The sequence below is a fragment of the Eriocheir sinensis genome, chromosome 8 (assembly GCF_024679095.1).
Source record: "Eriocheir sinensis breed Jianghai 21 chromosome 8, ASM2467909v1, whole genome shotgun sequence".
In the NCBI taxonomy this organism is placed as follows: domain Eukaryota; kingdom Metazoa; phylum Arthropoda; class Malacostraca; order Decapoda; family Varunidae; genus Eriocheir; species Eriocheir sinensis.
This window is the reverse complement of record NC_066516.1, coordinates 12,348,411-12,374,018: the sequence shown is the minus strand read 5'-3', so window position 1 is coordinate 12,374,018 and position 25,608 is coordinate 12,348,411. Positions and strand designations below refer to the sequence as shown.

The window sequence follows — 25,608 nt, the reverse complement described above, 5'->3', positions numbered from 1 at the left end:
CCACACGACCACTGCGTGTAACGAAACACACGAGAAATTAATCCAGACAAGGAAAGGTTTGCCGGCGCCGGGGATCGAACCCTCGACCAGCGTAACGGGAGAGCCACTCCTTTACCAGTCGACCAAAGAGGTACCCCCCTGGCTAAGTGGGTTATGGGAGGCTCACCCATCAGGCAAGTCAGCACTACACGTCTCCCCATTCCCATTTAGATTAATTTCTGTGTTGAGTTCCCATTTTCTGTGAACTTCGGAGAGCATGGGCCATCACTCTACCTGTTACCCTCTCGGGGTGACACAACAGAACCACAGGAGAGGATGCCCACCGCTTTTGCCACCAGTGAAATGCCCGAATTTTTCTCTTTTCTACACTCCCACACGATCTCTGCATGTAACGAAACACACGAGAAATTAATCCAGACAAGGAAAGGTTTGCCGGCGCCGGGGATCAAACCCTGGACCAGCGTAACGGGAGAGCCACTCTTTTACCAGTCGGCCAAAGAGGTACCCCCCTGGCTAAGTGGGTTATGGGAGGCTCACCCATCAGGCAAGTCAGCACTACAGAATGTATCAAAATTAATTTTCTCTCGGTTTCTGGCAACTAATCAGCAAAATGGGAACCTCTTTAAAGGTCATTCCATGTTGTCCATTGCTGTGGAGTGTGCTTGATGATCTTTACTGCTGTTTACCGATGGCCTTCCTTTCTGCAGCCAGCTGGTCCCTAACCTTGTCTCAGTGGGATTTTATCACCTGAAATGTACTTTAGTCTGTCCACATGATGTCTAGCCACTACTCAAAAGTTTAGTGGTCATGTTTGTTGACACTATAAAATCTCTTCTTCATCTTATTGGTCAGGAGGGGCTTGAGTGATGCAGTTTGGCAAGGAATTTCAGATCATAGAGAAGGTATTGTTGTATTGTGTCCAGAGACCTCTTGTTTTAGTTCAGGATACATTCTTACTTAGGTATACTTAGGTGAGTGCTGGACGCAGGCCTAAGGGCCTCTATATCCAGATCTTCAGTAACAAAAAAAAAAAAACAAAAAAAAAAAAACCACTTGAGTTAGCAGGCTGTTAAGTTTGGATTTTTGGTCGCAGCTTTCATCAGCAACCATTCAGTAGTAGGAGAAATTCATCTTTTGGCTCTGGCACTAGATTTATGTTGGGGACTTTTTTTGAGGGGGGCAGGTGGTAAGCTGCTGTGAAGTGCCATTACTTTTGACTGGTTAACTTGTATGCTTAGACAGTTCCTTTACATGGTGAAACTCAAAAGTGCACAGTGTGTCAAAATCATGGCAAATACCTCCAGAAATCGAATGAGGCAGGACTTAGAGAAAACTTAATTTTTTTCTTGAGAAATGTCTCTTTTGAGGGAAACTGTTTAAATGTATCAAAGTAATGGCTTTAATAATGTGGACAAATCCAAATTGTTTATGAGTGATGAAACATCATCAATACAAAATAATGGCATACAACTTAAGTATAAGGAAATCAATTCAAACTGCACCAAATTCTTTTTCACCACCGTTGTTATATGAGAATGGAATAAACTTCAACCTTGACTGCTTCAGTGCAACACTACTAATTCATTTAAAAACGATCTCCCCTCACATCCAAAAATGTGTTTCATCATCCAAGAGTCACTTCGGAACAGCTGTAAAAGTTCAAAATTCCCGCCGCGGCACGGGCAGGCATTCATGACAGCCAGCAGGGCGCCGTTGCAAAGTCTGGCGGCCTCCATCAGCTGGCCGCCCTCCGTCCCGCGCCACCCGCGGACCTGTCACCGATGCAGATATATTATTTCCTTATTCACCGTGCAGGACAGGCGGAGGGGTGTCCAGAAGGAGGTTGTGTTGAGTTCAAGTACCGATGACCTCAAAAAATAGTATGTGTCCAAGGATGAGAGAAGGGGAAGTATGGTAATCCCAGGAAAGGTTCACACGTGCAGCCTTCTTGTTTTATTTGATTTTGATTCTAATTCTGATTTAGGAAAGTTAAACTCGAGGTGATTCGTTGCATTAAAGGAGAAAATGGTAAAGATTCGTTTTAGTACCGTGCCAATATCTCATTATCTACTTTATGAAACATCACTATCTCTGCATATATCTTTTCTACAAACCTTCAACAGTCATGGAAACGCTTTCAAAATCCAATTCAAGGACATTTTTTTACTCTTGAAAATAGGGGATAATGTTTACAAGAGCACGTCGCCTCCTCCGGCGGCGGCTGCGGCGACGGTGCCGCCGCCGCAGCTGCAAAATAGCTCGCAGAGGGTTTAGAGTGGGGGAGCATATTTAAACTACTCCAACCGAACTTTATGACCTGCTAATGGGGGGGCTGTGCCCCCCTCGACCCCCCCATTCTAACCAGCAGGGGGCTGCACCCCTCCCCTGGACCCCCCCCCACACATGTAGATGTGATTTATTTCTGCGAGGAGGTATTTCTTGCAACACTGGCTGCACCGTTGCCAGAGCAAACCTGTTATTTTTATACAAATACTGCGAATTTTATCATGGAGCATGAATATAACCTAACCTTACCTAACCTAACAAAACCCTCTGCGAGCTATTTTGCGGCAGCGGCAGCACCACCGTCGCCGCGCACAGAGTTATATACCTATATTAACTCTGTGTCGCCACGGCCAGCACCAGAGGAGGCGACGTGCTTTCGGAAACATTATTTCCTGTTTTCAAGAGTAAAAAAAAAAGTCCTTGAATTGGATTTTGAAAGCATTTCCATAACTGTTGAAGGTTTGTAGAAAAGATATATGAAGAGCTACTGATGTTTCATAAGCTAGGTAATGAAATACTGGCACGGTACTAAAACGAATCTTAACCGAGAAAACTGTAGAGTTGAGATTGTTTTTTTGGTTTGAGATAGATAGATGGATACATAGAAAGATAGATCCCTCCCTGTTGAGGCCAGCTGGGTGGTGCTGAGGATGACCACACATCAGTCTACTGGATTATGTAATTAGGATTCATTAAGGTCACTAATTTCTTGATAGATAGAAATGAAGGATAAGAAACTTGTCTGAAAACTTAGTTTTCAACAAAAAATAAACAAGGAAAGTAATATTACAAAATAATATTAAAGAATCTAGTCTACTGGCTTATGTAATTATGATTCATTAAGGTTACTAACTTCTTGATAGATAGAGACAGTATAGTAAATGTGTATATTTGCTCTGCCACTTATGAATACCTGCATATTATGGTTAATGGTGAAAATACATGTCCTTTATCCATAATATGAAGGCAAATTGTAGTTAAGATGCCCCCTGACCTGGACGGCTCCCCATGGCGGCCCCACACATATACCACGATAGCCTCACTAACAGCCCTCACCCTGCGAGTGATAATAAGTGCCGAAGAAAATTTATTCTAGATTCTCTAATATTATTTTGTAATATTACTTTCCTTGTTTATTTTTTGTGTTGAAAACTAAGTTCTTAGACAAGTTCCTTATCCTCCATCCTTTTCAGTAGTTTTTTTTTTTTACTGTGAAGGTCTTCATATGAAAGATTTTGATATGAAGTGCATCATGTTATTGGTCAATGCAGCCTGTAGCCATCAAACAAGGCAATATCCTTCCATCATGCATCGACATTAATGATGTTATATCGGCTTACAGCTGAGTAACTTCCTGACTAGTTATGTTAGCATGTTGGGCAAGAAGTATATTACTATTAACCAATATTTAGGGAAATATTGAGATTATTGTAGCCTACTGCCACCAGTGGCAACAACGGCACCGTGAGAAGCGTATCACATATTTATTGTAAATGATTAAACCAAACAAATCTAACCCAAACTAAATCTAGCCTAATATGACATGCCTTAATGCATTTAACCTAATCTATCCTGACCTGTGTTCCACTGCCAAAATGCGTTGTCCTAGGCTGTGCTCAAGCAGTTTACATAATTTTTTAGAAGTTCCCTTAATTTTCTGGAAGCTGCTAGTTACTGCACTGCATTACTCAGAGACTAAAATACAATAAGGGTGCTGGTATTGACAACAGAGATGTGTAAGTGCTTCTCCTGATTACACAACACTGGCCTCAACTGCTCGAGGAGATACTGATGATGCTGGACCACCAGAGTACACTAATAGTTCTGAGAAAGGTGTAGCATGAGTGTACAGAGTTGGGAAGAAGTAAAATTTACTGTAAATTTTGGTGAAAAATTGGTAAGGATCTGCCAGATTAGAATCAACTGCATATTTTCCTATTAATTGTTCACTTTACATTTTGTGAATTCGTCCTTTGCGAATCTTTTTTGGCACCAATTATACGTACAAAATGTGAGAGCATTGTACAGGCAACCACTCAGCCATGTGAACCAGAGGACAGCTGTGGGGCAAGTTGGTTTTCATTACCTTCATGTTTGATGGTCAGTACAGGCACCAGGCCAAGGCTGCACATGGGGTTGTTTCAACATTAGTTTAGTTTTTGTGTATGATGAGTAAAACTAAAGCAGATTTGATAGTGATTTACTTTTAAAACAGTACTGTATTTGGTTTAACTACTTTGGTTGACTTTGTTTTATCTGTTTCAGAGTAACCATTATGTCATCTTTGAACCCTGGAAATGATCCCCAAGAAGCTTCAACATCAGCAGGAAGTAATATCAAATCTGGCTTTATTGATGTTACCAAAAGACAGCAAGAAAAAAGCTCATCAACATTTTCTAGTGAGTAAAACAATCAGTATTGACCTTTACAAGTTTGAATTACACATGTATTGTTTCTTACAGGGATATCTAGTACAATTTTTCACTCATTCCTTGAGTGCTGTTAGACTGTGTAAAGTTTGGATACAATAAAAGACAAGTTAAGTGAAATATCATGAAAACACGCGACAAAGAGCTACACGATTGCTATTGTCTACCATTTGCAGTGCTGGACATGGGTAACTGAAAAGTTAGTTTTACTAACCACCTGTTCACTAACTAAAATGTTACCTTTGCTAATGCTAAACTGCTAAACCACAAAAGAAATAGCATAAACTAATGATGATAATTTTTATTTTATGAAATGAACCATTTTTTTTCTAATCTAAATCCCTTAAAAACAGACCTCTATAGGGTAGGATGATGAAGCTGTACACAGATGATTAAATAAGCAAATGAAATAACGAGTCCAAGAGGTTGGCATTCCTCTTATGGTCACTTGTGTGACAGCAGGTTGCCTGAGCATGATGATGCCCACCTCATATCCTTGGAATCTGACCCTTTGACTTACCCTTTATTCTTACGGGAAGATTGTGTTTGAATTACTGAACATCCACTTGTCATGACTTCTTCATGAACATAGCTCATATAAAAAAATAATGGAAGTAGCTACATTATGTCTTGAAATTTTGTTAATTGCATTGAATTGCTTACAGAGGCTTTTACCAACCTGAAGAAATCTGAATTTTATGAAGAACCACCAGCAGAAGCAGAGACAGCAACAGAGCAGAAACAGAAAGCGACAAACAAACCTCCATCCAAAAACACTGTTGTTGTTAATCCAAAACAAGTAAGTTTGTATCATAAAAGTCCTGCCAATACCTCATATTCATTTCATATTATTGTCTTGCTTTCAATATTAACCTATTTTTTGCATAGGTAAGAAATATTATTGGATATTGCAGTTTGTACTTGACTACTTAATGAGATAATTAGGAATGTGTGGGATGATTGTGACAACACCAAGGCTGAATGATGAAAAGCATCTTCCTGTACTTTTAGACACAAAGATTTAACTGTTTCAAGAGGCTATGTGCCGCATTACAAGTCAAATCCAAGAAGTTTCGGGTCCCTACAGAGTTATTCACCCCGAACTCTCCAGGGACCCGAAACTTCTCGGATTGGACTTGTAGCACGGCCCCTAAACCGACCTTTGTAGGGACCTGAAACTTCTTGGATTCGACTTGTAATACGGCCCTATGCGTAAATCTGGGTCTTAGCTCAATATTTGCTTGAACTGTTGGGATATGGCTATGGGATTGTAATACAGTCATCCCCCGCCGTTCGCGGGTATTTCGTTCCCGGACTTCGGCGCGATGCGCGAAACCGCGAACGGCGGGACTATAACCCTATGGGAAAATATGCATTTGGGGAAGTCACCTCTGACACGTCATATAAAACATGTTTTTTTCGTTCTTTTTAATGACTGAAATGAGACAAGACCTTGTTAGACAACAATATGTAATCAACACTCACCCTGGGGTCAAAATTTAGTAGCACAGAAGACCCAAAAGTAGCCCAATTTGCGATAAGTAGCCTAATCTGGCAACACTGCAGTGTGGCGGCGCGTGAATTTTTTTTTTTTAGGATAATGTTGCTATGAGAAAATCTCGACCAATAGCAGTCGTCCCTGAGTGAGCTGCTGGCCAATAGGAAAGCATGACGTCACAGTCTAACCGTGACGTCACACAGGAGCAACCTAACGTCCATTGCCCCGCCTCCCTCCTCTCTCCCTTCCCCCCTCCTCTCTGCCTCCCTCCCTCCCTCCTCTCTGCCTTCCTCCCTCCTCTCCCTCCTCTGCCTCCATCCCTCCTCTCTGCCTCCCTCCTCTCTCCCTTCCCCCTCCTCTCTGCCTCCCTCCCTCCTCTCTGCCTCCTCCTCTCCCTTCCCCCTCCTCTCTGCCTCCCTCCTCCCTCCTCCTTCCTCCCTCCTCTCTGCCTCCCTCCTCCCTCCTCTCTGCCTCCCTCCCTCCTCCTCTGCCTCCCTCCTCTCTGCCTCCCTCCCTCCCTCCTCTCTGCCTTCCTCCCTCCTCTCTCCCTTCCCCCCTCCTCTCTGCCTCCCTCCCTCCTCTCTGCCTTCCTATTTAGCGTCAGTGCATCCGCGTATACGCGAAACTGGGGCCGCGTATAAGCGGGGGGGGTCACAATTAGTTGACCGCGAATACGCGAAACCGCGATGGGTGAGACCGCGAACGGCGGGGGGTGACTGTACTTCTTATTTACTATACTATACTAAAAATGCTAAGCTCTGCTCCTTAAGAAAAAAAAAAAGTAGCCAAAAGAGAATCAGTTTTGGACTTCATGTAACTGGTGGTGGTCAATTCATTTAATAAAATCCTAAATTCCTGTTGAGTTTATGCAAAATCTCTAGCTTCCTGAATTTCCTGTAACATACACATGTAAACCTTTATTTTTATGCTGCTGTTGGTAAAGTAAATCACTCCACTATTTATTTTCTTTTTCCTTCCAGAGAGGGAACCCAATACTCAAGTTTATACGCAACACTCCCTGGGAATATGGAGAAATCGTACCTGACTATGAAATGGGGGCGACCACCTGTGCCCTGTTTCTCAGTATCCGTTACCACAACCTGAACCCAAATTACATTCATGACAGATTAAAGCAGCTCGGCCATCAGTATGAGCTCAGGGTTCTCCTGGTGCAGGTAAAGCTTTTCTTTTCTGGTGCTAATAGAGAGATTTGTTTTGAAGTGTTACACAGAAAAAATATTTTAATACAGTAAATTCTCACTTTAATGAACCATTTTCTGGGAAGGGAGGGACATTACTTTTGAAAATCTGTTACATCTGAGGGATCTGAATTTTTCCATATACCTAACAAACTTAGTTCGTTATATGAACTGTGTCATAGTTAAGCACACAGTATATGTAAACACCTAACTCTGCCATTGCAGCAGATTTCAGAGACCATTTCACAGTCACAGAACTTTTCATAAACTTTTACTATTGTTTATCATATCTACTATTTTATGAAAAATTTGGGTGTCATACTAGTTTTCTGCAAACTTTTTACCAATAGGGGTAATATATTCAAGAAGTACTAAACTGGTAACTAGAGGGCATCCAATACTAGAGGTATATATGAACTGTTACCATAAAAGCTATTACAGAGCATTGCATTCACTCAGCAAGAGAGAATCAAGCTTCATTACATTGCAGGTTGATGTTAAGGATCCACACCATGAGCTAAAGCAGCTGACAAAGATATGCATATTAGCCGACTTGACCCTCATGCTGGCGTGGAGTCCAGAAGAGGCGGGACGAATCATAGAAGTCTACAAAATATATGAAAACAAACCACCAGATATGATCATGGAAAAGCAAGACTCAAACCCATATTCCATGGTATGTAACATTTATTAACATAAGACGTGCCTCTTTTTTTTTATAAATATCACAGTCACCTGGCACCTTATATGCCCATGGTCAGGGTGGGCAATGGTTGGTTAATAGTTTGAGGCTTCTAGTTTGCTTCCTTCAGTTGATTAATGTGTTTTCCAAGCAAATGTTATGAGGTAAGTTGGTTTCTGGACAGGAATTGCACAACTCAAGAACAGACCAAGAATATTTAGTGTTTAGTAGAAAGGGGCAGTTGTGTGCTGTCAAAGAATAGCTGATGGATGGATATTCTCAGTTATCTTAACTCATTTTATCATATAAATCATTGAACTTTTGTAAATTTGTGACCTGAAAATACAAAGAATAGCTTGTCTAAGATTGTGAAATGTAAGTAAATACTTTTTTGTTTACATTTCAGGTTATTGATGCTTTAACTTCAGTGAGGAGCATCAATCGCACTGATGCAATGACGCTCATGTCAACCTTTGGCTCACTGGAGAAAATAGTAGAAGCAACTGAAGAAGAGCTGTCATTTTGCCCTGGAATGGGTCCTCAGAAGGCAGCCAAATTGCACAGAGTTCTGCACCAAAACTTTAAAAAATGACTTTAGACAACAGCTTTAAAGAATAGGTTAAGGAACAAATTAATGTTAAGAGATTTCACAAAATTGAGCTAAGGTTAATGTTGCCCAAGATGAAGTGGGCAATAATACTTTTTTATATAAATTAAGTTAAAGAAGGACTTGTTCCTCCATTTGTAACCATGCTGGTGTGAATCTCTGATCAAGTCAACACCATTTGAGAATTCTATCATAGGTATTGTGCGTTGGTCCCCATAATTCTGGCACCAAAAACGTATACATTTCACTCCTGAACTTTGCAAAATGCAGAAGGCTGAGGATTGTTGGCTCCTAGTTTCAGAGACGCAAGCCTCACCACGTGACTTGGTATAGCAGTGCTGGCAGTGTGGCAAAGGAGATCCATCATATTCTTGTTACTGCTCATTGGAGGGTGTTTCAGAACTGTAGGGTTTTCTGGAGGGCTGAGTTCTTTGCAACCAACCTCAGACATAGTTGCAACACTGAGGCTATGCATCAGGTAAAAAAAAATCTCAAGATGCAACCCTCTGGGGCTCCATCTTGAGAAACTGAGACACCAGGTGTGGGCTCAAAAATATGTGGCAGTCTGTAATCAATTTGAGGTGCTTGGTGCTTTGGAGGACCCTAGGGAGTTGTGGAATACCTTTAAACGTGAAACACTCATAGTTACTGAGTGCATTGGAGATCATTCAAGGTCTAGGAGTGGAGTTGCCTCAAGGGAGGAACTGGAGAATATAGAGGAGGGTCGTGCTGCCAGGCTGGCTAGTAACTCAAACTTATACAGGACTCAGTAAGGAAAAACTAGAACTCTTCTGAGGAGGGATAAGAAATATGTCAGAGGGCTCACTGAGGATGTTGAAGATTGTCTTAAAGAAACAACTTTAGACCTACCTTCCTTGCTCTGAAGAAGCTCCGCTCCAAATCCACATTTCAGACAAGTACTATCCAAGCGACTGATGAGCAGATGTAAGTACTTTTGGCAGGGTACTGTGTTGCAAGACTAAAGATGCAAGTTTTGTCTCTGGACACCACACTGAGGCTGCTGCTACTACTACTGTACTGTATGGTGAGTATACTGTACTGTATGATTTATTTTTTCATACATTGCAATGCTGTACTGTACTTTGTGTTTGTGAAAAGATGTGTTGTAGTGAGTGTGGTTGTACTAGGGGGCCAGGGGCATGTTTGAAATTAATCCTCAAATATATCAGAATTTTCTATATATCAGACTGAGTCTCCTCCTATTTGGTCTGATATAGAGAGTGTTTACTATAATCTATCAACAAATCTTAGTTTGCATAAAAAACAAGCATATGTGTTTTTGTGAAGCATTGGAGGAAAAATTACTTAAAAGATAAAATACTAGCTTTTATACTTTCCACTCACACAGCTCTTCTGGACAGAGTGGAGTCTAAGGCTCTTTGTCTCATCAGCTCTTCTCCTCCTACTGATAGTCTTCTACCTCTTAAATTCCGCCGCGATGTTGCCTCTCTTTCTATCTTCTATCGATATTTCCACGCTGACTGCTCTTCTGAACTTGCTAACTGCATGCCTCCCCTCCTTCCGCGGCCCGGCCCTGCTGCACACGACTTTCTACTCATGCTCATCCCTATACTGTCCAAACCCCTTATGCAAGAGTTAACCAGCATCTTCACTCTTTCATCCCTCATGCTGGTAAACTCTGGAACAATCTTCCTTCATCTGTATTTCCTCCTGCCTACGACTTGAACTTTTTCAAAAGGAGGGTATCAGGACACCTCTCCTCCCAAAATTGACCTTTCTTTCGGCCACCTCTTTTGATTCTTTTTTGGGAGCAGCGAGTAGCGGGCTTTTTTTTTTTTTTTGTGCCCTTGAGCTGTCTCCTTTGTTGTAAAAAAAGAAAAAAAAAAAAAAGACTACAGAATCATGGTCAGCAGCAGTTTTGTTTGTATTATTTTGTTTGGTTGTATGTCTTTCTCTGTACACTAGATAGCATTAACAGCAGTACTGATAGTTTCTGTAAATTGAGACAAGCATATCTTTCTTCAGGTGTACTAGAGGTGGTGCTGAGCCTTACCAAACACTACTCCTTGGCCATGATGGGGCAGCCACATGGAGGAGGAGAGCAAGGATGAAGACAAGAAAGAGGATAAGAATGTGAGGAAGGAGGTGGCAGTGGTTGCAGGAAGACAGGCAAAACTGGAACACCCAGGAGAGGTAAAGGTGAACCATTTCTTAGTACACTACATAAATCCTATATTCTCAAGCTCTTTCAGCTCTCACAGCAACTATTTCCAAAGGCCACAAAGCAGATTAGTTGGGTTCTCATGATTGTTTTTCACATTCTTGGTGCAGAAGTCTTGTCAGATTATCACCAGGCTCATTAAACCACCCATGGAAGTACTACCTAACACAACCACTGTTATAGCTTTGTCAAATGTGGGTGTGTAAGCCCTGAAATGTTTGAGTAGAGGCCTTAGAACTGTATGTTTCCTTAGGTGATAATTGTGGCCTTATTATGATCAACTACTGGGCTTATTTTAACCCGTCTGCTGCTATTGGTATGGATTTGACTTTCACTGGTTGCTTGGCTACATATACTCCCAGGTCTTTCTCTGCTTCTGTGGTGGATAGTGGAGCGTTTCCCATGTGGTATTGGTATGCTGGATATTCCCTCCCAAGGTGCATGACTAAATTTTTCTTCATTGAACTGTAGCATCCACTTTTTGTTCCATTCCTGTAGCTTGGTGATGTCTTCTTGTAGGACATCTGCAGTCTAGGGGTTAAGAGCATGTACCTTTGTTATCATCATCATCATCATAGCCATTACTAGTCCACCACAGAACAAAGGCCTTTCCCAACATTCTTCACTTTTCCATATCAGATGTTTGTGTGCCTCTACATCTATATTAATCCTATAGACACTTGACTCTTTTGTTAGTTACTGTTTAGGATAAACTTCTGGCCCATGAGTAACTGATATATTATTTATGTTACTTGTCTAAACTCTCTCAGAGCAGCAAGCTTTACCTTTTTTGCTTTACTTTTATTTCTATGTATCACCTTTTCTTTTCCCATATTATTCACCTTTATAATGGTTTAATTTTGTTTCTTTTTGTTACAGGGAAGACAAGGAGTCGAGCTGGAGGGAACACTGCGCAGGATAGCCATTTGATCTTCAGCTGAGTGGTGGGTGGATGGCAGGCAGATTGAAGACATGTGAAGGTAGGTTATGAATACTTTTTCTTATTGCAAAGGGTAGAACGGGCTATGGCAGGGCTCCTCAATCTGTTTTTGCTGTCATCCTCCCCTACTGTGCTGTTTTATTATTAGATATTTGAAAGAGTTGTCTTCCTTAGATAGTTCCCAGTTTTCTTTAGTAAAAATGTTAAATTATTAGTATATTCTAGAGGGAATGTAAAAGAAACCGGATTCACTTTCTTTACCAGTTTAGTTAATAAGCCACCCTACACAGAGGAGAGTATCAAGATACTACTCCACCCGAAATTAATCTCTCTTCTGCCCTCTCGACACAATAATATTAGATTATAACTCCATTCATGTCACATTTTCACTGGCACAACACAGATTCCATTTCCATTATTTTAAGAGTCTGGTTTTGGTTTCGTTCTCACTAGCACTGCAGACTCTACCTGTTTAAAAGTGAAAATCCTCCTCCCCACACACATGAATGCTAGCTTATGGGATTACACAGGCACAACACAGATTCCACTTCCGTTATTTTGAGTCTGGTTTTGTCCTCGCTAGCAATACAGACTTTACCCATTTAAAAAGCCAACTGCGAGCCTCCCCACACTCAGTAATATTAACTTTGGCTTCATTCATGGCACATTTTCACTAGAACAACAGATTCTATTCCTATGTATGTCCTGGTATCCATTAAATCTTGCTCCTCACAAGACACCCATCCCACAGGTTAAAAATTAGCACTTGGATAAGTCCAAACTACCTCAAACAGTCTCCGGAGATTAGCTGGAACCATTTGTCGTAAAATCAAACAAGTAGAGTGTTCCTGTCAAGATGTTTATTGAGTAACCTTGAAGACTATATCAATAATCAATTTTGAAAATTAGTTCTTCAGTAGGGGTCCTCATGGTAGAAATAGTTTCCTCAGGGAGCCAGAGGGTTTTGTAATTCTGATCTTCATACTTCAGATGTCATGCCTGGCAGAGCACAGCACGACCCTCCAACAAAGCGTGTGGTCCCTGGCAGATGTGGCAGCTCTTGAGACAACTCAGCTGGAAGGCAAACTTCAGGATCCGTATGTCTGTTGGAAAGATAGAAGGAATAACTGTGTACACTGTATGAATGACCAAAAATAAACATGGGGACATTTCGATTGCCTCTGGAGAAACACTGCCCTTTTAGGTATTGTGCAAAACTGCAGAAACAAACATGCATGGCAGTTTTGCTGCTAATTAACCGGACAATTTCACCATTTGCTGATAGTTTGGGATTTATGATCTATTTATAATTATTGAACTATATAGTAATGATTACAACAAATCTTAAAATTACAGTATGAATATATTGTTAACTATAAAAACTACATTTCAAATTGGTATAAGAGAGCACATAAAGCAAATTGGAACTTGCGGGTAGAGAAGACAACTGTACTTATTGCTGCAAATTTATTACTTTTGATAAAGAATTTATCATTGAATTCTCTGTAGTACGTACCGACTTCTGCCTGCAATTGAAAGAGCTACCTTACAAATAAATAAAAATGTGGAAAAAGATATGGAATCCATTAAATAAAGTAGATCACAAAATAGTAAAGAAAGATGACAAGCTGCACATATGGATCGTGTGGAAAAATGACAGGATTGATATATGTATGATGGTATAGAAAGTATCAATTACTGAAGAAAAATATATATTGAAAAATATATATTGCAAACTAGTGGAAGGAAAGATGACACTGCCCACAAAGGGTATCTTTTAGGTAGAAGACTGCCACTTATAAAACTGATCAAGATCCTTTAGAATACCTCAGAGGGGAGAAAGCTGGCTGGGAGGGTTAGAGAACAAGACAAACTACACACAAGAACAAAAGGCAATCAAGTGAGAATAAGAGGATTGCCACTTATAAATTGAAAAACTCCAGCAAATAAGTATATACCTTAGAGGACAGGAAGCTGGGAGGGTCGAGATAGAGGAAACGAACTGCCGGGAGAGATGAGTGCTACAGCCTTTACTGTGACGGAGCTCCTTGGGCCAGAGCACCTTGGGCCAGACATCGGGACAGGCAGATCACAACCCTCTGAAAAATGTTTATCATTATTCAGATCCTTAAAGGGCATCTGGAGAAAGTAAAAGAAAACTGATAAGACGGGTGTGGAGTGGGAGTTAGAGTTGCTGGAGTCTGAAAGAATATCTCCGACGGACTCCTTTATAGCAAGTGTAAGGTTGTGTGGCTGGGTGTGGTGGAGTTTGATTTGCCTACCACTGTGCTGCAGAAGAGGGGAAGGGGGTGGAGTCGGAGTCGCAAACTTAAAATTTCCTAGAGTCAATTTTATAGTTTACCGTTTTAAGAAGTTTCAGGCCCCGCTCCACTGCTATTATAGTGCAGCGCCCTGTTAGCCTTAATAGTAATCCTTGCGGTCTAAGATAGTCTTTATTTTTTCCTTGGTCTTCTCTTTATGCACATTGCATATCATGACCTTCGGTTTCATCTTCCCCAACACTCTTGGTACTAATATATGCTCAACACTCGAATTTTTGAGCAGCCTCATCCCTTGCGTTCTCATTGTCAAAGTTCATGACAATATTACCTCCATTAGTGAATCTTGAATCGGTTATTTGAATGCCATTCAATGCCTGCGAGACTTCATCCTTCATATCGCTTGCCTTCTTTTCCTGGGTAGAAGCTATCACAACTACTAATGGTTTCAGGGGCCGTGTTCCCCGGTTTTTCGCAAATAAAACTTTAACAAGGCGTCGGACAAGGATATGTTATTTTGGCAGTGGATGTTTTGAGACCCCGACCTAATGGGCAAAAATATGATTTGGTGTCATGTGGATAATGAAGCACTTATAAGAATAAATTTAGGGTAAACTTTGCTAGAAGTTAGAGGCACTGTGAGCGAGGCTAGCCCCGCCCCGCTCATCTTCTCATGACGTCGATGTGACGTTTAGCTCTGACGTATGAGTAATCATCCATCCAACCAGCAATTATGTCTTACTGCTTCTCACACACACACACACACACACACACACACACACACACACACACACACAGTAGCAATATTTAATCTACTGTAAATATGGATGTTCCTTATAATGGACTATCAGTTTGGGAGAAACCGTTTTTCTCGAAGGAAATTACTTTTCCTTTACATGGAAAATGTGACTATTGGTAGTACATGCTGCATGTATGTAAGCGAGCAGTAGTTTCTGGTTTCATCCCTTGTTGGTTCACCAACCTCCCCCATACCCAACCTTTCCTTCCTCACACAATCACCTCCACCCAACAACACCTTTGTCGTTGGCGGGGGCTAGCTTCGCTCACAGTGCCAAGTTTACCTTAAATTTACTCTTATAAGTGCTTCATTATCCACATGTGACACCAAAAAATATTTTTACCCATTAGGTCGGTCTCAAAACATCCACTGCCAAAACAACATCCTCCGACGCCTTGTTAAAGTTTTATTTGCGAAAAACAGGGGAAACCTTTAGTAGAAGATTCTTCACTTTCCTGCCTCTCTTCGCCATCTCGGCCCAAACTGGATTGCAGCATGCTCAGCAAGAAGCGTGTCAACAACTGATCCCAGCTCGTCGTGCACCTTCTCAGCCCTTGATGGAACCTCATCTATAACCACATACATTTCTTTAGATAATTCTTGCTTGAATTCATCCATTTTTTTTTCACAATGTCGGTAGCCAGAGACGCTTTATGGAGGCATCCTGCTTGATCCCAGTCAAATTATCACTTCACATGACACCACCATATTAGGACACAAACATCCAATCCACTTCTCAGCTGAGAATTCCACCAAACATAGCACAAATCCCCCCAGTCCCTTGGCCCTGACAGCCATGTCGACACTTCCTGTGTGGAGCTAGACGCAACACACATTCGCTCAGGACCACGACCACTCACTCACTCCACAGCACAGCTGATAAGACCCAAACAGCCGTTTTTGAGTAGACTTTTAGCTACATATGAAAATAGACATCTACAGTAAAAGGAGAATAAAACAGGGGGAACATCCTTATTGAGCCACTAGTCCATGGGCAGAGAGGAACTAAAAGGGGCAGTAAAAATAAGCTTGGTGTCTAAGTCTATTGTACGTATTATGCACTTCGCCCGAGCTTGAGTGATCTCTAAATGTCAGGCAACAATGTAATAAAATAACCTAATAATGTAAAAACTTAGTTATTGTTACTTGTAAATGCTGTGCTCGTGCACCACCCTTCAATTTAGATAATTATTTACCAGTAGCTGTGGTAAATTTCAACATTTTTTACAATTATAGCCTACTTTTCCATCTACATCATCCACCACGGCAGGTCTCCGATTTTTCTATCTTAACAAAAATACCACATACTGATAAAAAAAGATGCCTTCGAATAAGCGAACACTACAGGCATGGTACAGCAATACCCTCGATCGTCATGACTTACCTCGCTGCCTGTCTGCCCAGACCTTGTGTTTGCCAACCCCCCCGGCGGCGAGTCAGCCAGTCAGCGCACTCCAGTGTTGTAGGTGGCGGTGGTTGTGGTTTTCGTGATAATGACAGCCACGTCATCTGTAAGAAACATTAGTTAAGACTTACACAAATGAGCCGAATGTATTCTAGCAGGGGCTAATTATTTCGCCATCTTTACAAAGATCAGTCACCTGGTTTCAGAACTCACCAGACACGGTGAATGACATGCCTACGGGAGCGTGGCATATGGGCAATGGGCATACTACGAATTATAGAGATTAGCTATATTTTGCACTTCGTGATTAGATAGATTTCGCAACTTTCTCCTCAATACGAAGGCTCATCACTCGTGTGTCCCAGGCGAAGCGCTTCAGAATTCCTCCAGACCTCGGGCACCGTCACTACAGACTATACAATCATCGGCCACCACTTAAGTGTAGATATGTATGCTCAATTGCACTTACGAACAAAACATTAAAACACTTGGGGTCTAATTACCCAAAGGAAAAATTAGTAAATCACAAGAAAATCTAATGGGTAATAAGCAATTTGCTTGGGGATGTCATAATATCAGGCGTAGAAACTGATGGACAACTAAAGTTAAGAATGGCAACCAAGGATTTGTAAACCTGAACGAGTCGGGAGGGATGGTTGAGGTTGAATATTCTAATGAAATAGAGTGGAGGACGAAACGCTGGTCCCTGTGTAATAGTAATGGCTACTCAGAACAACTAACTACCTTTCGTGAACACAGGAGCGGTGGGGGGTCAATAATTACGGAACCCAACAATCACCCCGGCTTGATTTTTTTTTTTTTTTTTTTTTTTTTTTTTTTTACGTCGTGGCCTATTGCGCCGGTAGGCTTCTTCCCGGTGGATCCCGAATTCCTGATGGTCGGTCCAAGGCTTCATCCCGGTGGGACCTGTTGGTCGGCCCAGCCCGTTCTGGCGCCGGCGAGTGTTTAGTGGCGCCATCTTGCGTTGGCTCATGCTGCCCTCCCGGAGCTCATCTTTAATCCAAGAATCTAAAGAATACAGGTTGATAGGTGGTCTTCTGGACAGCATGTGGGTAGTTTTAAGCAACGGTGGCGGCTGAAAAATCCCAGCTTGGTGGCACCGGTCGGGGATTGAACTCGCGACGTCCTGAACGCGGGGCCGTTACGCTATCCACTATTTTCAACTTTACTCCTAGGTTTTCGTAGAAGTTTAGGGTATTTTCATGGGTAGATTTAGGAGCCTAGGATAAATCTGGCAAGTCTTCTACAGCATGAACGTAAGACAAAACAAAAACAGTGAACGCGACTAAGGTCCATATATTAAAACTAGCTCCTATCACGACTGTTTTCCAAGGCTACAGAGCTGAGGTTACAGAGAAGATTCATTGGGTTTCCAGGAGTGTTTTTCCTGTCCAAGCTGCAGAAGTCGGGTTAAACGGCTTCACAAAACAGTCCATGAAAATAATACGAGAGGCTATTCAAACAGGCTAAGTGGGGCGCAGGTAAGTTTATAAATGCGACAGAAGCGCTAATTCCACCCCTCCACCTGGTCCTCTGTCCGCCCTGACATATCCGTCACTTCGGATATCCCCACCACTTCGGATATCCCCACCACTTCGGATATCCCCACCACTTCGGATATCCCCACCACTTCGGATATCCCCACCACTTCGGATATCCCCACCACTTCGGATATCCCCACCACTTCGGATATCCCCACCACTTCGGATATCCCCACCACTTCGGATATCCCCACCACTTCGGATATCCCCACCACTTCGGATATCCCCACCACTTCGGATATCCCCACCACTTCGGATATCCCCACCACTTCGGATATCCCCACCACTTCGGATATCCCCACCACTTCGGATATCCACCTGCTATCAGTTCTGCGCCTTTGTGGCTTGGGGAAATATTTGTTGAAAATTCGTCTGGGAATACGCGCCTGGAACCATCACTTCCGAAAACCCTTCCAGTACGTGCGTGATTCCTCCTGCTTACAATGCATACGAACCAACAAAGCCAGAATCACGAGCCATTCGTTATCAAACCACCGATCACTTCCTCTATTAACTGGGTCAAACAACACAATGAGAGTGCTGCATGGGGAGGCATGGAGAGACCACACAACTATATATATAAAAAATAAAAAAAACGCACGGAACATCTCTCTGAACTTACCTCGAGTAGTACTGCGGCGAGAACGAAGCGGGAGACGGAGAACCCTGAACGGAGGAGAGACAGCAACGGATCACGTCCAGTCCCTTCCCTGCAAACCTGGGAAATGGTAGGCGGCGAATAGCAGTGCTCCTCTTCCCTTCTCTATCCCCCCTCTTCTCCTTGTAAGACCCTCCCAAACTACTCATTACCACTCTCACCTCCTTCCTTACCTCCCCCCACCCCTCCCAATAAGTCTCCCTGGCCCACCGTAACTACCATTGCAATAGCCTGTTTTGAGGTTTTCGTTTCCTCTCTTACACTAACTAGACGTAGGGATATAAATGGTAGATCCTTGATGCTTGTAAAAACTGCAGCAATGAAGCAATGAAGGAAAGAAGCAATGATGTGTGTGTGTGTGTGTGTGTGTGTGTGTAAGCGACTATACAGCAAATTTCCCTATCCTAACATCCACCTATATTACGTTGGGTTAATTAAATATAAGTTATCCGTACAGGTGTTCCAATGCCAGTAGTAATCACCATCTTTTCAGCCATTACTAATCCACTACACGGTAAAGGGCTTTCCCAACACCCTCCTGCTCCGACATAGGCGCTAATTCCACCCCTCCACCTGTTCCTCTGTCCGCCCTGACTTCTATCCCTGTTACTTCGGCTGTCCACCTGCTATCAGTTCTACGTATGAGATGACCTGCCTAAGTTCATTTCTTGTTCTTGATTTTCATTAGAGTATCTTTAAACCTTCAACTATTTTTTCTTTCTACAGCAGAGGAAGCAGCTCAAGGAAAAAAAAAATAGAAACAATGAAAAAAAAAGCCCGCTATTCGCTACTCCCAAAAATAGCGATCAGAGGAGTGGCCAAAAGAGAGGTCAACTTCGGAATGAGAGGTGTCCTGATACCCTCCTCTTGAAAGAGTTCAAGTCGTAGGCAGGAGGAAATACAGATGAAGGAAGATTGTTCTAGAGATTACCTGCGTAAGGGATGAAAGAGTGAAGATGCTGGTTAACTTGTACGTAAGGGATTTGGACAGTAAAGGGATGAGCTTGAGTAGAAAGTCGTGTGCGGCGAGACCACGGGAGGGGGGGAGGCATGCAGTCAGCAAATTCAACAGTAAGAGGAGGAGAGCTGATGAGACGAAGAGCCTTGACTTTGTCCAAGAGAACTGTGTGAGTGAAGCCCCCCCCCACACACACACACTTGAGATGCATACTCCACACGAGGGCGGACAAGGCTCTTGCATATGGATATCAACTGTGCGGGGGAGAACTGGCGGAGACGATACAGAACGCCCAACCTCGAGGAAGCTGATTTAGTGAGAGAAGAGATCTGAAGTTTCCAGTTAAGATTTTGAGTTAAGGATAAACCGAGGATGTTTAGTGATGAAGGTGACAGCTGAGTGTTGTTGAAGAATAGGGGATAGGTGTTTGGAATATTGTATCGAGTTGGTAGGTGGAGAAATTGGTTTTATGAGGCATTTTACCCCAATCGGAAATGAAAGCAAGGTCTGAGGTTAAGCGTTCTGCAGCCTCCAGTCTGGAGTTTTGTAATTCCTGTTGAGAAGGTCCTCTGTTGAAAGAAGTTGAATAATGCAGAGTGGAGTCGTCAGCGTATGAGTGTATTGATAGGACAGTTTGTTATGTAAAGAAGATCAATGATGATTAACAAGAAGAGAGTGGGTGATAGGACAGAGCCCTGTGGAACACTACTGTTGATAGATTTAGGGGAAGAACAGTGACCGTCTACCACAGCAGAGAAAGAACGGCCAGAAAGGAAACTGGAGATAAAGGAACAGAGAGAAGGATAGAAACCGTAAGAGGGCAGTTTAGAAAGCAAAGAGATAAACAGCACATATGTATTTAGTAATAGAATGACAATGAAGTCTTAGCCAGATGGTCAAAAATTCAGAAGAGTCAAGGTCGTGGGCACGAGAGCAAGTGATGTCGTTGCGCACGCAGCGCAACATCCAGCTTTGGATTGAAATTTAGGATAAAGATAGTTGTCTATGATGCTCGGTTCCTGTCTGCATTATTTCTCTCCATTTCTCTTTGAACGCTTCTTATTTATTTTATTTTATATTTTTACCTTTCTTTATCAAGTGAGTTTAGTAGACTAGCAAAGTAACGAGACAGTGCTTCGACTCACCTTACTGATGATTAGACTTCAGGTGTTCTGTCATTTCCAGCCATCTGAAAACGTTGATGTTATGGTGGAAAACTTAATTAAATGGCAGGGGAGAGTGGGGCGCCTTGAACACAGGGACGCATTGAACCTTCGGATTTTCCGGCGCAGTTTTTGTTGCTGACACTAAAGGCTTCTCGTGTTAGAGCCCTCTCCCCATCACTTATATAACCACCAGTAGAGCGGAAGCCACCCTCTGAGTAGTACGTTTACAAGGCATTGCTCTGAAATCTGACCTCCAAATTAAGTGTTTGAGGTGAGTACCAATCCTGCTTAGTTTTCATGTTGCAGATAATATTAATCAAACTACTAACATTGATAATATAATGAATGCTAATTAAGGAAGGTTAATTAGATTTGAGAAGACTTGCGTCAGAGTTTCAGACTTAATTTTTCCTGATGGCGAGAAATAGGCCACTTTGAACCGCTTAAGAAGGCCAAATTGCGCATTGTTCAACGCGCCCCACAACCCTGTCTAATGGCGAGAAATGGAGACCACTTAAGAAGGGCGAGTTGTAGTGCAGAGATCCCTGAAAAATTCAAATTTTGTGTCACTTTAAACAAAGCATAGCAATGCAATCTTCATTAAAATTTCAAACGTGCTTTTACAGGTTAAGGTTACTAAATCACTTACTATTCCTCAACAGTGGCGAAGGAAATACGTGATACAGATTATAGTACAAAAAGTGGCGACAAGCTATTTGAACATTAACTGAATGCCTGGCTAATTTCATTTTTTTATATATAATTAACTACTTTATCTAACTCAAACAAATGCCTTTGTAATCCTAATTATTGTTCACAACGAAATACTGCTTAGCAAAATAAAAACAAACAAATCACCTGTCATTACACCTTATGTAAGTTACTTTAATCCTGTAGAAACAGGATGTTAAGTGATAAAACAATTACTGTTTACATTTTTATTGGTTTCATCCATCAATTTTTTCACAGGTATCAACTGACAACAAAAATCTAGCCTGAGGTGGCTTATAAAACATATTAGTAAATGAAAACTTGGTGACTGTCTCGGAGTCGTGTCCAAGACACAGCCCAACCGGCAGGGTAATAGCTGTCCTTGACGTGGTGATCTGCTCTTCTTTGGTAACCGCTGCTAAACCTGGTCCATGTGACAGTGTCCACACACCAGTAACAGTCTTTAGCCCCGAACAGCTCCAGACTCAGTCCGGCAACTGTTAGCACGCTGGTGACCCCGGAGCAGCCACCACTCGCCTTCCTGCAAGCCCTACAACGGGGTGGCGGCCAGATACCTTGACAGAGGATTACAAAAATATATCATAAAGGATTGCGGGGCTGGCAGGATGGGACACAGGAGTTTCTAAGCTAAAGAGACAATCTAATGCCACACTGACAGAAGTACAGACAGACTCCAGGAAATTGTCTTTTTGGTTTATATCGAACAAGGAGAAAAAACGGAGTTCTCTGGAGTGAGACACTGAGACGCCTCTATCATACTGGTGAGAATGTGTGAACGGACTCTTGGTTCAGTGCCACACCGCTGTCACTGTAGATAAGGCTTTCTTATTTCTCTTTAAACTGTATTACACAACTTGCACACACTACAGTCAAAGCCAACGGCAGCATCTCATTAACACGTGGGTCCTTACAAGGTGGGTTTGGCATGCCCAGAGCTGGGTGTCCGAGAGAGGAGGAAGGATTGCAGGGCGAGCCTCAGCCACTATATTGTACAGCAGTAACTATCAAATACAAAAATAATCTTAAACATAAAAGGTCTATAACTAATAATGAATCAAATCATGCCTAAATTTCTACTTCTGTACTGGAAACTGATGCTAGGTTTCAGTTTTACATAATTATATCACTGAAGAAATGAAATGAAAGAAAAGAGACTCAAAGGAAAAATTGGTTAAGGAAGGTGAGGCTTCAAGGGCAGATGAAGAATGTCGTGGGTGGTCAGTGTGTGGGAGAGTACGGGTGTGCGGGAGGAGGAGGGTGTGCGGGCTGTTAGGGTGTGGGAGGAAGGATCGAGTGTACAGCCAGAGCAAACAACATGGAGAACACAGTGATTGGCATGCTACCTTATCCTAATTTTATACACACACACGCACAAGCACACAAAATAAAGTTTCATAATTCCAATCGCAAGTATTCATTTGATTCCAGTTTTATCTTTATACATAATTCATAAAATATTTTTCGGCCAAGACCTACCACCACCATATCTAGCAATAATACATTATTTTCTTCTAATATATTTAACTAACTTCACTCCCTACACAGACTACATAAACTTACTTCAACTAGTATAATATTTTGGAAAGCATCTGAAACTGTACATAAGAGTGGCATCTAAAGCGACTAGGCGGAAATTTTTACATTTCTACCAGCACGCCGGAACAACCACACAGCAAATATGCAGAGAACACTTCAACAGCGAGTAACTCAGTTGCTCTTCCTCTCACACACACAACAGTTTTGGTTCATCCAGGTAAAAGGATGTAAAGAAATACTGGTAAACACTGAGACCTGTTTTGTCTTTTTCCCCAAAAGCTAAGCAAAAAACAACTACTTCTCTGTGTTATCCATGCTTGCTTGCACAAGGAGTGTTGGAAAACGTCACTTCCAACCCCAGGAGGAGGTATCGAGTTTGTTTTGATGGATTACACTATGGTTTTTCACACTTAAGCTGAAGCACCATGTTGGCTGGAGGCATGTGGCAGCCATTGCTAGTGTCGGATGCTGCTTCGGAACACTAGGACTCAACAGCTGGCCTAAATGTGTACAGGGGCAGATGGATGATTATGTTATGGTTTGGGCTCATGAAGTATCATTTTCGTGTCAAGTACACTGCCGTACCTGTTGGCTACCCTCGCGGGAAGCCACGCCCCCCAACAGCGCAAAGAAGCCTGGGCCAAGGTGAGCCTTTTCCACCCGGCCTTGAGGAAACTCGGCGACAGCCAGATCTCAGTGGCTACCAAACACACCCACTCCATACTACTACTTTATATCAATATTTGGAAGAAAAAAATGTGTATTGTAAACTTTACGAAAAGACGACAAAAGGTGTGATAAGAGAAGCTTCAAGCAGTTGATGGTCTAATATGTACTGCACTCAGAATGACACAAGCAGACTGTAAGTTATCATGTCTGTAGGTCTATGGTCTTGCATCAGTGACTCCAAAAGTGAATACAGGTAACCCTAGATCCCATAATGTAATTATTAATAAGGCCTAAAACTCTCGGCTACGATCCGAGTTAATTAAATCTTGGCATCTGGGACTTAACGTGACGGCCCGTGAGTCTAACGTACACCGAAAAACACGACTCTTCAACTAGTAATATTTACAGTGTTCGCAAAGCATCACTCACCCAAAGTAACGGCAAGACGCACCATCAACTTGCAGACCTCCGGCCTCGACTCGCCGAGCAGCGCGAGCAGCGGCGGGCAACCTCATTAATACTGGCACCAGCGCACCCGAAAGTATCTCAAATATATAAAGCATAAATTTTTCAAAATATCTAACATTTCAACGCGAGTTACTTTAGAAATCAGTTAATATTGAAATTAGACAAAATGGGACGCTGCTAAGTGTTCGTTACTACTGAGAAGTAAGTTTTCACGGTTTGAATTATATGTATGTGTGTGTGCGTGTGTGTGTATATATATATATATATATATATATATATATATATATATATATATATATATATATAGATATATATATATATATATATATATATATATATATATATATATATATATATATATATATATATATATATATATATATATATATATATATATATATATATATATATATATATATATATATATATATATATATATATATATATATATATATATATATATATATATATATATATATATATATATATATATATATATATATATATATATATATATATATATATATATATATATATATATATATATATATATATATATATATATATATATATATATATATATATATATATATATATATATATATATATATATATATATATATATATATATATATATATATATATATATATATATATATATATATATATATATATATATATATATATATATATATATATATATATATATATATATATATATATATATATATATATATATATATATATGTATATATATATATATATATATATATATATATATATATATATATATATATATATATATATATATATATATATATATATATATATATATATATATAATGAAATAAAAGCTTCAACAATGATATGATAATTCATGGTTTTAAGAGAAAGTGAAAGAGCATCATCATCATTTGTGATCAGTTTGGTTGACGGACCTCAAGCTCAGTGCCCAGGACAAGACCAGTGACTTGAATGATACAAGAAATGGCATCACGGGGAACTCTGGCAATTTAGTATCATTGAATTGATCCACAAAATGGCAAGGCTTGAGTTTTTCGTTTAATATTCATAAAGAGGTGAGCGGAGCAGGGCATGAACTGTGTGTGTGTGATCCGTGACGCCATGTCTAGTTCAGCTGACTGAGGCCGCCCGTACCTCGCCAGTTTTCCGTCGGGGTGTGCTTCACGCGGGAGGGAGGAGGAGGAGGAGGAGGAGGAGGTTGTAAATGGGCTGAAAATTACCTTAAGTGCGCCACAAGTTTTGGCAACCCTCAGTGATCCAACTTTTATATAAAAAACATTTTTCAACAAAGTTTTAATAAAAATATGCAACAAGTGACTAAAACTACAGGAAATAATTGTATTAAAAATGTGTGTGTGTGTGTGTGTGTGTGTGTGTGTGTGTGTGTGTGTGTGTGTGTGTGTGTGTGTGTGTGTGTGTGTGTGTTTTCTTACCTACTTGTATCTCTACAGGATTGAGCATGGCTTGTATGGTCCTAGTTTTTAAACCATTTTGTCATACATTTCTTT

The 25,608-nt window shown here is 41.2% G+C and overlaps 2 protein-coding genes and 1 long non-coding RNA gene across 9 annotated transcripts in view; 1 reads left to right on the top strand and 2 right to left on the bottom strand.

Annotated features, from left to right (window-relative positions):
• The first annotated feature begins 1,711 nt into the window (after positions 1-1,711).
• LOC126995520 (DNA excision repair protein ERCC-1-like) lies at positions 1,712-13,017 on the top strand. 3 transcript variants are annotated; one of them, XM_050855125.1, is made up of 9 exons: positions 1,712-1,880; positions 4,552-4,685; positions 5,381-5,514; positions 7,194-7,388; positions 7,903-8,088; positions 8,501-9,746; positions 10,709-10,876; positions 11,784-11,884; positions 12,835-13,017. In XM_050855125.1, exons 2-6 carry the CDS (start codon positions 4,562-4,564, stop codon positions 8,684-8,686), a joined length of 825 nt encoding a protein of 274 aa, XP_050711082.1. In that variant the 5' UTR covers positions 1,712-1,880; positions 4,552-4,561; the 3' UTR covers positions 8,687-9,746; positions 10,709-10,876; positions 11,784-11,884; positions 12,835-13,017. The 3 variants fall into 3 exon arrangements, with proteins under 3 accessions (XP_050711082.1, XP_050711085.1, XP_050711084.1); XM_050855128.1 differs by having other exon boundaries at positions 10,709-10,882; XM_050855127.1 differs by having other exon boundaries at positions 1,717-1,914.
• Positions 12,688-18,670, bottom strand: LOC126995521 (uncharacterized). The gene is made up of 4 exons (XR_007750363.1): positions 18,512-18,670; positions 16,307-16,431; positions 13,803-13,943; positions 12,688-12,947 (listed from the first exon to the last, which is right to left on the bottom strand). It is a non-coding gene; the product is annotated as an uncharacterized LOC126995521 (long non-coding RNA).
• Positions 18,671-25,448: 6,778 nt separating this feature from the next.
• Positions 25,449-25,608, bottom strand: part of LOC126995517 (leucine-rich repeats and immunoglobulin-like domains protein 1) — a 173,038-nt gene continuing 172,878 nt past the window's right edge. For all 5 annotated transcript variants that reach the window (XR_007750353.1, XM_050855119.1, XM_050855122.1 and 2 more), the window contains one exon: positions 25,449-25,608. This exon is cut by the window's right edge and continues 1,835 nt beyond it. The gene's annotated coding sequence lies outside the window, so the exon portion shown is untranslated.

Bases quoted from the DNA above. Each gene is read 5' to 3' on its own strand.
- LOC126995520 (XM_050855125.1), top strand. From the start codon at position 4,562: ATGTCATCTTTGAACCCTGGAAATGATCCCCAAGAAGCTTCAACATCA. The intron at 7,389-7,902 runs GTAAAGCTTTTC...ATTACATTGCAG, and splicing joins TCAGGGTTCTCCTGGTGCAG to GTTGATGTTAAGGATCCACA. The intron at 8,089-8,500 runs GTATGTAACATT...TTTACATTTCAG, and splicing joins ACTCAAACCCATATTCCATG to GTTATTGATGCTTTAACTTC.